The sequence below is a fragment of the Podarcis pityusensis genome (assembly GCF_964106645.2).
Source record: "Podarcis pityusensis genome assembly, chromosome: 1".
Classification (NCBI taxonomy): Eukaryota; Metazoa; Chordata; class Lepidosauria; order Squamata; family Lacertidae; genus Podarcis; species Podarcis pityusensis.
Window position 1 is genome coordinate 15,428,428 of NC_138028.1, and position 12,644 is coordinate 15,441,071.

Consider the following 12,644-nt stretch of genomic DNA (forward strand, 5'->3'; position numbering starts at 1 on the left):
TGTTGGATTCCCAGTTCCCATCCCCTCTAGGCAACTTGTTCAATAGCTAGGAATGAAGGGAGTTGGGAGTCCCAACAAAAGCATCAGCATGGGACCGCCTCTCCTGGTATGCCCCGCGGAGGACCTTAAGGTCCACAAATGACAACATTTTGGAGGTCCCAAGTCGCAAGGTGGTTAGATTGGTCTCTACCAGGGCCAGGGCCTTTTCAGTACTGGCCCCGACTTGATGGAACGCTCTGTCACAAGAGACTAGGGCCCTGCGGGACTTGACATCTTTCCGCAGGGCCTGCAAGACAAAGCTGTTCCACCTGGCCTTTGGTTTGGACTCAGTCTGACCCTTCTGTTTCCCTCCCCTCATGGTTTTGATCTATGGGCTACTTTTAAAATGAGGCTGCATTTTAAATTGCATTTTAACCTGTATTTTAAATTGGGTCCCCCCCCATTATGTTTTTATTGTAATTTTACTGGTGTTAGCTGCCCTGAGCCCGGCTCTGGCCAGGGAGGGTGGGGTATAAATAAAATTTATTATTACTATTATTATTATTATTATTATTATTATTATTATTATTATTCTACAAAGGCGTCAGAGAGAGCAAAAGTGAAGTCAGCGGGGTGCCATTTCTCCCTTTGGTGGGTTCAGTGTTGGCAAGGCCGCACCTGCCAAGTTTTCAACTCCCATCCTTCATTTCTCAGTCCTTCATGAGGCATTCATAATCCATGCGGAGCCTATAAATATTTTGTTCAGCTTTTCAAGAGATTCCATTAAACACCAGGGTTCATTTTTCTTACTTCAACCCTTTTATAGCTGTAGCCAGTGCAGGGAAAATAAAAGCCCGGTGTAATGCAAGATATAAACGTAGTAAAATTAATTAGGAAAAGGAAGTATTTGCTTTACTTGATTTCTATTTGTTTGGGGTGAGGGGTTTATCCCACTTATCTGCGCATGGAACCAAAGCGCCATTAAGTGATTGGTATAAGCAAATGTAGAATGCGGCCAAACAAAAAAGGTTGCATTAACTTCCAGTGCAATTCTGTGCATGTTTACTCACAGGTTCAAGTGTATTTACTCACGGATAGGATTGAAGCTTTTGTTCATATTCATAAAGGGCATAAAATATTTGATGCTCTGACCTCTAATTTCTATTATGCTGTAACTGGATGCTTGGCCAAAGTATAGCCCCTAAATTTTTATTATCAGTAATTAAGAGTGGTGCAACAGGCATTAATCATCCAAATCGGACAATTGATCATTGGTTCAAGAGAAAAGGGAACAAGGCTACAAGTGTCTATATGAAGAAACATGCTTCTGCATTATTATTATTTTTAATTTAGAAAGTGAGAGAAACCTGCCTTTTAAAAAATATGAATGTTGCTCAGTTAATAATGAGCGCAACCAATCAACACACAGCCTCTTCTACTGCACTGATTGGGAGAAAGGCAATTGGAATTCTGCACCATGGACCAATCAGTACATACTAGGAAAAGTCTGGGAGGAGCTTACATCTCCCTCGGCAACAGTTCACACCAGCCATTAGAGGCGGCCTGGGCCACATTCACACCATAAAGTGGTACCATACTACTTCATACACTCAACGTCTTCCCCCAAAGAATCTTGGGAGTTGTAGTTTGTCAAGGGTGCTGACAGCTGCTGGGAGACCCCTACTCCTCTCCCAGAGCTACAGTTCCCTGAGTTCCCTGTGAAGAGGGACTTGATTGTGAAGCCACTCTGTGAACTATAGGGGGCAAATAGGGGAATCTCCTAGTAACTCCCAGCACCACAAACTACAGCTCCCAAAATTCGTTGGGGGAAGAAGCCATGACTGTTCAAAATGGAATCATAGTGCTTTAAATACGTGGGGTGAATATATGTGGCACTTGAAAGAACAGAACAATCCTTTTAAGACAAAGCATATTTGGGGAGCGAGTTGCCCAAGGGTTGCGATCATAAAATCATGGAATCATACGAGTTCGATCATCTGGCCCAACCCCATGCAATGCAGGGAAGTGAACCTACAACCTTGGCATTCTCAGCACCATGATCCAACCAACTGAGCTACTGGGTTATATCAGTTATATTAAAACAATTTTCTTTCTTAAAATTGGAAGAAAGCCGTTTTAACACAGGAACCTTGAAGATTTGCAGTACGGCATCAACTAGGCCAAATCTGTCACACAGTTCAGATTAGCTGTAATTTGGAGGGGTTTTTTGGGGGGGGAGTAGAGAAATATCTATTGTATAGGAATGGTATGGGCAGGAAAAACAAGTGCTATCCTAGTTGTTTTCCTGGATTTGAGAGTATGGAAGATTGCTATATGAGTAAAAGCTGAAGTTGGGAAGGAAATCAAGTCACCAAGTACGCAAAAAAAGAAGAAGTTTTTTTTAAAAAAAATAGTTGGCCGGTACAAAAATGTTCTCCAAACGAAAAAACATTAAAAAAAAACCTCCGTCCAGAGTACAAAAAAGAGTACAGAAACTGTGATTTATAGAAGTCTATAGTAGCATCTTGGGGGAAGAGACAGGAAGCTGGCAAACCGCACATTGTACCTTGCTGCACTGTAAATAGAAAGCCAAGATGAAATAATTCCATTCTGAAACATGCTGCTCAGCTGACAGCTTGTTAATCAAGTCTCATCCCGATGCAAAACATCTCGTCCGAGCTCTGAATCCTCCGGGGAGGCACAAAATTGAGACCGATGGCAGCTCCTTTCTTAAAATATGTATGGGATGATTAAAAATAAGCCTTGATTTGTTGCAGGGAAAGCGCTCGTACCTGCCGTTTGATGGAGACCAATTCCATATCCAGTTGCCTCAGCAAGGTGGTAGCAGCTGTCGCGTTGGCGGAGACTGCCTCCACATCTTCTTGAGAAAGGAACATTCCTTTGGGAGGTTTCCTCTTGGCTCTGTTCTTAGCTGCCTGGGTACTGTGCTTTTCCTTCTTCACCTGAGGAACTGTTTCCACCAGGGGAACCTGCAAAGTAGAAATCTGCCATACGTTAAGCCGGGATAATTCACTTCAAACCATAATCCACACATACAACTGTTTAAGAGGCCTACGAACCTGTAATTTGTCTGATTGTGGTGGCTGATCATTGCAAGGAGTGCAGCTGCCACATTACTGGCGCTAGGGCTGGGTGATATCTGGTTTTCAACTTTGTGATATACCACCATCGCAGAATAAAAAAGAAAGGCAAAGGACCCCTGACAGTTAAGTCCAGTCACAGACGACTCTGGGGTTGCGGTGCTCATCTCGCTTTCACGCCAAGGGAGCCGGCGTTTGTCCGTAGACAGTTTTTCCAGGTCATGTGGCCAGCATGACTAAGCCGCTTCTGGCACAACAGAACACCGAAACCAGAGCAGCGCATGGAAACACAGTTTACCTTTCTGCCGGAGTGGTACCTATTTATCTACTTGCACTTTTTGGCGTGCTTTCGAACTGCTAGGTTGCCAGGAGGATCATGGGGATTCGAACCCCCAACCTTCTGATCGGCAAGCCCAAGAGGCTCAGTGGTTTAGACCACAGTGCCACCCGTGTCCCACAATGTCTCAAATAAGGATGGAGCTATGTGGAGGCATTGACTGGCTTTGCAGTTTTTCTTACATTGTGATTTTCACATAGCGAGCACACAAACACATCGTGATTCGCGATATATTGCCAGGTTAAAAATTATGAAACCAGTATCACGATATGAACTTCAAACCGGTTGTGGAAGATGTATAGATATATCACCCAGCCCTAACTGGCCCCACATGCAGGGACCAGCTTGTACACACCAGTGACTCCATGTGATAGCCCCATATGTGTAATGGGAGAGGCTAGAAACATCGGAAGTTCCCTTATACCAAGTCCGACCAAAATGACCCATCTAGTCAATACCTCAAGGACTGTCTCTCTCCCTATGAACCAACCTAGACCCTGAGATCATCCTCCGAGGCCCTTCTTTGTGTGGTGATACGAAAACGGGTCTTCTCTGGGGTGGCTCCCCATTTGTGGAATGCTCTCCCCAGGGAAGTTCGCCTGGTGCCTTCACTGCATACATTTAGGTGCCAGGCAAAACACTGGGCTGATTAACATCTGATATCCTTAAATGTGTTGTGGGAGGGAGGATTGCTCAACTTTATTATGTGTTTTGTGTTTTTTATGTTGTACAGTCATACCTCGGGTTACAGATGGTTCGGGTTGTGCGATTTTGGGTTGCGCACTGTGCCGAACCCCGAAGTACCGGAACAGGTTACTTCTGGGTTTTGGCGCTTGCACATGCGCAGAAGTGCTAAATCACACTTTGTGCATTAGCGCCGAATCACGACCCGCGTGTGCACAGACGCACCGCTGCGGGTGCGAATTCTGTGGGTTGTGAATGTGCTTCCCTCATGAATCACGTTCGCAACCCGAGAGTCCGCTGTATTTTTATGCCCTGAAGTTATAGACTGGCTGGGTGGAGAGGAGTGTTAAGAAGAACCGGCCGTGGAACCCCTAGGGGAAGAAGACTCGGAGCCAGGGGACTGGTGGTAGGACAACAATGAGTGGTCAGAAGGAGAAGACGGGGAGGAGGAGGTGTCGGAAGCTGAAGAGGTAACAGGGTTTGGTGAGCAGGAAGATGCTATGGCAGAGAGCGGTTCAGATGTATGGACAATCTTGCCTTGCAAATTGTTTGGGATTAGCAGACCAGCCCCCAGCATGGTGGGGAAAATGTGGACTCCCTGGGAGGAACCACCATCACAGCACTACTGCAGCCACCACGAAGGCTGACATGGTTCTTATGGGTAACAAATTGGAACTCTGGGCCTGCTTGACATACATACGATGGTGACCCCAGTGCTGTTAACCATGCTTGCACTGCATCTGTCAGAACGAGGCTGGCATCATTAACAATAGCATGTAGATATGCTAAGGCATCTCGTATTTTCCAGGAAGAAGTTGTATTTGCATTATTTAGGGAAGAGTGGAACAGGGAATTAGAATGTACAATACGACCCGAACAATGGAAGATTGCTTTGGAATCTAGACAGAATGTTTCTTCTGATTTAAAAATTGGGGGTTTCAGGTAAGCTGGATTCCATAAAATCTCTACAAGAAATTGCTGTCAAGCTCAGATATAGGCTGAAAGTGCAATGCAAGAAATGCCTCGTTGAGGCATATAATGTGGGCCGGTGCAGCAAAATACTTAGTTTTGCGCTGAAGTTGCTGTCTGTATTAATCCTGTATTGGAAAAATCCTTCATATTTGTGGGTGTTCGTGTACTTTTAAATTATTCCCCTGTCGTATGGGGACTAACAACAGGACAACAAAAATGGAATCTGTGAGTCCTTATGGTGACTAAGTGACTTACACTTAAGCCTGGAGGAATAAATACCATCTATTATGTAATGATCTGAAGACCTTAATGCCCTTGGACATTTGGATGGCATATATTGATCTGTATGTGTAAATTAAGATGGATGCATAGATGCTGAGTGTTATTGTGAATGTGAATAGATGATTTGGGTTTTGTTCTGTTGTTGTTGTTTGGTTCCACACACCCCCTTGTGTGCATTTTCTTTTTTTTCTTTCTTTAATAAATTTGCAATTAAAAAAAAGGATATGCATTGTATTTTACAGTTGCAAGCAAGGTAAGTGGGTAATAACAAGTTATGAGACTACTTTACAGGGGCTGAGTTGGAATTTATTGCTGGGACAAAGTTGTGATTAGCTTGACACGGCTTCCTAGTATGTATTCATTATGTTCAGTATGTATCATGTATTACCTGTTATCATGCATTGTATTGTTCATTATTATGAACTGTAATTTATACAACTGTTTAAATTTTTGTTATTGCATGGATGTTGTGTTATGCATTTAATATTGGCTTGTATCCCAGGTAGTGCTCAGTCAGTTCTTCCATTAGGGCCAGGTGATCTGTTTTCCCCTCCTTCCCTCACTGACAGCAAATCACACTAGCAAGTTGGAGTTCACTCTTTATTAGCAAAAACAGGATCCACACAAGGAGCGTCAGGCCTAATGAGGACAGCAACTCATCTCCGGCAGATTGCCTGGGCTGAGTCTTTGCTTTGTTGGAAGCTGCCTTGTGAGGGTTCAGCCCCAAAGGCATTTGTAAAATAAATACCCTTATAGAAGGTTGCTACTGGTTTTACCAGCTGGAGGAAAATAATCCTGTCCCCGCTCCCCTCAGCACTTTCCAAGTGTGTCACTCAAAGCTACACAACGATTTCCACGCCACTCTTTCCAAAGCTAGGCCACCAATATGTCACTTTAATTCTTTGCCAGAAATAAAAGAAGACCTAGCTTGTTGAGTGAGTGGGTGGGAGAGAGAGAGAGAGAGAGAGAGAGAGAGAGAGAGAAGAGTAAAGTTTAAGTTTGAGATGTAATTTCCTGTGTGTCAGCCAGAGGGGAAGAAGCAGAAACTAATTTAAGACAAAACATGAGGGGTCAGATGATTGCAGACTAATCCTTAAAGCTCATTCATTTTTATATGCAGTACCGCAAAGCACTAAGATAAGGATTTTTGCATTGGTATGGAATCTGCCCTGCAAAAGAAAATAAAAGGTCTTCTGGGGACAAGGTAGGCAACAGAAAGAATGCATTTTCAAAACATGAATCTGGGATATTGTTTTGCGTTTCAAAGCACTTGGATTTGCTTGCAGCTCCAGTACAGATTTCTCTCTCTAAAAAACTCATTGTTTTGCTTCTCTCCCAGTTTCTTACGGATAAGGAAGTATACACAGCAGAATGTGAAAGGGTCTTCTAAAATATTTGTGCTACCACCGTTACTTCTTCCTTTCCTTCTTTGAAGACTGCTAGGTATGAAGTAAGGGATGCGGGTGGCGCTGTGGTCTAAACCACAAAGCCTACGGCTTGCTGATCGGAAGGTCGGCAGTTCGAATCCCCGTGACAGGGTGAGCTCCCATTGTTCGGTCCCAGCTCCTGCCCACCTAGCAGTTCAAAAGCACGTCAAAGTGCAAGTAGATAAATAGGTACCGCTCCGGCGTTTCCGTGCGCTGCTCTGGTTCGCCAGAAGCGGCTTAGTCATGCTGGCCACATGACCCGGAAGCTGTACGCCGGCTCCCTCGGCCAATAAAGCGAGATGAGCGCCACAACCCCAGAGTCGTTCGCGACTGGACCTAAGGTCAGAGGTCCCCCTTTACCTTTAGGTATGAAGTAGTCGTGCTGCTCTCTCCTAGTCTGAGGGACTAAACCAGGGGTCGGCAACCTAAGCATGGGCCACAAGCAGCCCACGGGGGTCATTTAACCAGCCCACGAGCCGCCCCTGAACCGAGCCACCCACAGATGCAGACACCAGAAATCAGGCGCACGATCCGACCCACGGAGGGATCTCTGCTGGAGTGAACCGGCCCAGGTGAGGTAAACCTTGCCGACCCCTGGAATAAACCTTCCCTGAGCAGGCAACACACCTTGTTCTAAGGATGGGCTGCAGCAAAGGGGTTGAGTGTCAGGTCTCATCTCCAGGTTATCTTGGAGAGCTGCTACCAGTCAGTGTAGACAATACTGAACTAGATGCTCCAATGGTCAGGCAGCTAAGCACCTATGATGGCTGGTGCCTCCTCAGATAGGGAGGAGTCTCTGTAGGCTGACAGCTGTGATCTGCATTAGCCAGAGCTGAGTGAAATAGCTATCACAGAGGGCAACAGTCACATGCACCAGAATAGCAGCACATTATATTTTACGTGTTTTTGTTACCTCGTGGTTCAAACCAAGAGCATCCCATAGCTTGGTTTACATCTCTGCCTCTGTTCCCCTTCCTCCCCCCTCCTCTTTTTCTGCGTAGTCATAACTATGTTTTTACCACAATGTGCAGCAATTGTTCCCTCTAGTCACCCTTGGCTTGCAAGCCAGAGATTGAAACCAGTTTTTAATCTTGATTTTCAATCTCTGCTTTGAAAGCAAACTTTGGCTGGCTTTAAATGATGGTTATGGCAGTCTGGGCACCACGACCCAAGTTTCGTGATCACTAACAAGGAAAGGAAGGGGGTGTTAGTGTGGGGTAATTCAGAGATGCTGACAGAGAAGCAATTGGAGGGGGGGGCCTCTGCAGTTTGTGTGCCTCTGGATCTCAGCCCCCCTCCCTCGCAGTTGTTCGTCAGCTATTAATGATTCCTTTGTTCCGGCAGGCTTTTGTTCATATGCGGGGAGCTAATGTTCTTAGGCTTGGTTTCTACTGCTGATCTTGTCTCCTTGGCTGATTGTTTCATATTGATGAGGTTTTTTTGTTTAATGAAATTGTCCGTTTTAAATGCAAGCAACCCCGAGCGGTGCCTTTGCAGCATACAGCTGCTTCAACAAATTAATAAAAGTAAAATAATAGGCCCCTCCCTCCCCCCCAAAACACTGTGATGGAGGAGCACACCCTACAATTTACATTCAAAGTTGAAAAATACTTCTTCACACAGATAACCATGGGCACAGATTGTTCACTTCTGAACTAGAGACAGAAAACAAGGCCGCGTAAATATTCTGCTGGGAGCCACCCAAAGTGGCTGGGAAAACTGAGTCAGATGCGTGGCATATAAATAATAAAGTTGTTGTTGCTGTGTTTGCAATTATGTAAATAACTGTTGTTAGATGCCTTGAGCATGGTTTTAGCTATGGAAAGGCGGCCTACAAATAACATGATGATGATGATGATTTGCACTATGTTTGGGGAGAAGGCCATTTCCTGCTCCTTTGCTTCCACACATTCCAGCGCACTTGGGACACTGTGACCCCATCCGTCTTCCCAAGCGCTCTCTGTGTGCCAGGCGGCTCAAGGGAACAGAGATAGGCCACAACAAATAATGGCCGGCAAGCACAAGTCAACATCTGTGGGCAGTGGCACCTAGCAGAGACACCACCATCGACACATTTTAGGGTAAGCTTTTTGGAACACGCAGCGCAGCTAACAATCCCTTAATGTGTGTGGGGTGTGTGGAACCTTTTCCCACCAAGGGCCACATTCCACCTTAGGTGACCTCCCAGGGGCCGCATGCCACAGATGGGCGGGGCCAGAGGCAAAAGTGGGCGGGACGATGGTTCTAATTTTGGTACTGTAGGCCACAACCTAGCCACGCAAACGTCAGGAGGTTTCCACACCCCAACCGTTACATTTTTCCATTCTCCATAAAGGTAAAGGGACCCCTGACCATTAGGTCCAGTCGTGACCGACTCTGGGGTTGCGGTGCTCATCTTGCTTTATTGGTCGAGGGAGCCGGCGTACAGCTTCCGGGTCATGTGGCCAGCATGACTAAGCCGCTTCTGGCGAACCAGAGCAGTGCACGGAAACGCCGTTTACCTTCCCGCCGGAGCGGTACCTATTTATCTACTTGCACTTTTGTGCTTTCGAACTGCTAGGTGGGCAGGAGCTGGGACTGAACAACGGGAGCTCACCCCCTCGCGGGGATTCGAACCGCCGACCTTCTGATCAGCAAGTCCTAGGCTCTGTGGTTTAACCCACAGCGCCACCTGCATCCCTATTTTCCTTCTCCATGCAGGCAAACAAAATGCATTATCGTTGTCTTCCAGGGCAGGTTCTAGTCAGGCAAAAGCACTTGAGGAGGGTGTAAAAAGGTTTGGCTTGAAGAGACTCCCAAGGGCTGGATAAGAGCGCTATTCAGCCTGAGCTTCTGTTTACAGTAGCAGAAGAAATAAATTATATTTATTTTTTTTTCACTGCTCCACAGAACATCTGAAGGATGAAGCAGGGACTTTATTTTATTTTTTTTAAAAAAGGAACAATGGGATTTGCTGATCAAAGGATTAAAGGAATACACAAGCAACGAGGGGAAAGGGGCAGAGATTTCACTTTGTTAACAAGCTTTAAGAAAACCAATTGTGACACGTACATTGTGCGGAGGACCCTTATATAATTTCTTCCACTCTCATATTAATTTTTAATACCATTTAACCAAATGATAAAGCGGCGTACTCTGAGTTCATCCAGTTTTTAATTAAATAGGGAGGGAGGGGAGGAGGGAGAAGAGAAACCTGACCATGTCATTTCCAGAAAAATATGACAAGTGAAGGGAGAATGGGGAGAGATGTACGTCCTCTCATAGATTAATCTCGCAGGATAATTTTGGATTGCATCAGCCGAGGGACTACAGATATGCAGGCTGATTAACTCTGTGCTGCCAGTTCTGACTGACAACTTCCATCTTTGCTCTATTCAAGGTAGAACCAATGCAATTATCCATCACCAAGAGCCCTGCAGCTCAATAATCTAGAAGGCCAGGGATAGGGAATCTCGAGGCTGTGGGCAGATTGTGGCCCTCTAGAGGTTTCCATCTGGCCCTTGGAATCCTTCCGAAGACACATTGCACCCCGAGTTTGCCCTGTGCCATTCTCAACTACTTTGGCCTGGCTGGAATGTGTCCTTGAACTATGATGGTGCCTCCTGCTTGCCTAAATGATGTGATGGGGGGCAAAAAAAAACCCCCTCACTTTTACAAGGCTGGTGCATTTATTTTTCAAGTAACAGTGGTATCTAATAATCTGCCCACCTTTGCCTCTGATGCCACCCACCCTGGCATGCCGTCCCTGGAAAGTTAGCTATAAGAGATCTGTTCCTCAGACTGAAAGGGTTTCCCCACCCTGCAGCAGACCTTAATAGTGACTCCATTTTAAAGGCATGTTCTAGGATTTAATCCCAGGAGAAGAAATGGGACAACTAAGCCCCCATATCTTATCCAATTTTGCAGTGGTCCTCTGCAGCGCTGAGAATGAGGAAAGCAGTATAAACGCTCAAATAAACTACTGCCCTGCCCTGGGGTGGTGGGGTGGGACAGATGAACCTTTGGGGGGGGGGGATGTCCTCTTCCAACTCTAAATTTCTATGGTTCTTCACCAGGTCTCTGTCAAACAGGTCAAAACAGTAGTGGAGGGGGCAAATTTGAAGGTGGGGGGGAGTAAGGGGGGTCTGTGGAAGAGAGAGATGCCAGAGAAAAGGGAGCAGGTGGGAGAAGAGTCGAGAGAGTCCCTCCTGCTGCAAACAAATACAGAAGAGGAAAACTCTGGTTCTAAACCTCCACTGCCTTGCGGGATATCTTCGGGAGAAGAAAAGGCTAAGGAGTAAACCAGGGGTCGGTGACGTGTGGCCCATTGGCCAGATGTGGCCCCCGAAGACCGTTTTACCAGCCCACAAGCTGCCCCTGAACTGAGCCACCCACTTGGCGAATCCTCCATGCGCTGCGCTAAAATGGTACAGCGTGGTGCGGGGACTCACCGAGCGCGCCGGAAATCACGTCTGCACACGCGCAGATACCAGAAATTTCATCTGTGCATGTGCAGATGCTGAAATTTGCTTCGGCGCAGGCGCAATTTTCAACATCTGGGCACGTGCAGAAGCGATTTCAGGCGTCGTGCTGCGTCAATCCGGCCCACGGACGATCTCCATGGGAGTGATCCAGCCCATGGCCGGTAAACCTGGCTGACCCCTGGAGTAAACCTTACACAAATCTGGAGTGGAGTCCCTAAGACGGTTGGATGGCGCCTTGTAAGCCTCCTTCCTGCTACTCCTGTTTTGACCTGTTTGACAGAGCCCAGCTAGTGCCAAACGTAATTCTCTGCTTTCCTTTGGACCACATCAGCGAGGCTGAGGAGGGGGCCTTGTTATCTGGGCAGCCCGGGACCTCCATACACCCTGCCCAGGCTTGCATCCTAGGGAGACCACTTCAGTGCTGCTAAAACAGCGGTTTGACTTCACCCCCGGAGGCGGACTCCGTTGTCTCTCAAGACAGCTGCCAACGACTATGGCAATAGAGAGAGCGCACAGCCATTGTGACTAGTAGTACTCTCATTGTACCCCACAATGCACTGCAGCTGCTGGGCAGTGACCGAGGCACCAAGAACAGTGTCTGCTGCCAAACACCTGGTTTCCCTTCTCAGACCTGAAGAATGCACACACACGCGCACACACACAAGCACACAATACTCATATGTATTCTTAAGAGGCAGCGTGTCCTTGTGCCCGCAGAGCGACTGGATGCGCTTTGGCAATTCTGGAGGGACCAGGTGAGTACAAGGGAGGGAATGAAGGCAGAGATTATCTCTACTACAGCGTGATAAACAAGGGTGTGTAATCCAACGCACACTGCTTGGCTGCAAAAGGGACCTGAACTCAAACATTGCAGCCATCTGTTTCCTTTTGGAAAGCACAGCAGACACAAATTAACTTTGACTTTCAGCATGCACGGCTACATCCACCGTTCTTGGCTTTGCAGCGGGGAGCCAGTGGCAATAAAAGGCTTTGGGGGGTGAGGGTGAGGGTGAGGCACAGCTAAAGCCAACATTTGTCATAAGCAAAGCCTGTCAAAGGGATTTCAAAACTTTTAGCTAATTATACACCGATCCTAAAACATCCATCCGACAAAGAGACAGTTGTGGCCTTGGTAGTGCCAGAAAACAATGCCAATTAAAAAAATAAAAATAAAAGCGAGAGTGGGATATTTTTATTGGTCTTGCAAACCACACCCATCTGCTTTTACATAAGTCACACCATTGGTTCATTGAGCCCAGCATTGCCTGCACTGACCAGGGTTTCAGGAGAGAAAAAGTCCTACAAGGTCAGATTGGCAAGTGAAATTTGCGTGCTTTCAAATGTTGGTTCAAGGGAAAAAATAGGCATTTTTAGAAAGAAGAATTCCCTGGATGCCAAA

The 12,644-nt window shown here is 46.4% G+C and overlaps 1 protein-coding gene across 2 annotated transcripts in view; it reads right to left on the reverse strand.

The window, feature by feature from the left end:
- The window catches only part of RCOR1 (REST corepressor 1), a 143,919-nt gene that overhangs the window by 14,711 nt on the left and 116,564 nt on the right, over window positions 1-12,644 (reverse strand). Inside the window, exon 8 of one of the 2 annotated variants that reach the window (XM_080986562.1) lies at window positions 2,772-2,969. In XM_080986562.1, the coding sequence (XP_080842688.1) occupies window positions 2,772-2,969 (198 nt within the window). Of the gene's footprint in view, window positions 1-2,771; window positions 2,985-12,644 lie in introns of both variants that reach the window. The other variant, XM_080986561.1, reaches the window with a different exon arrangement.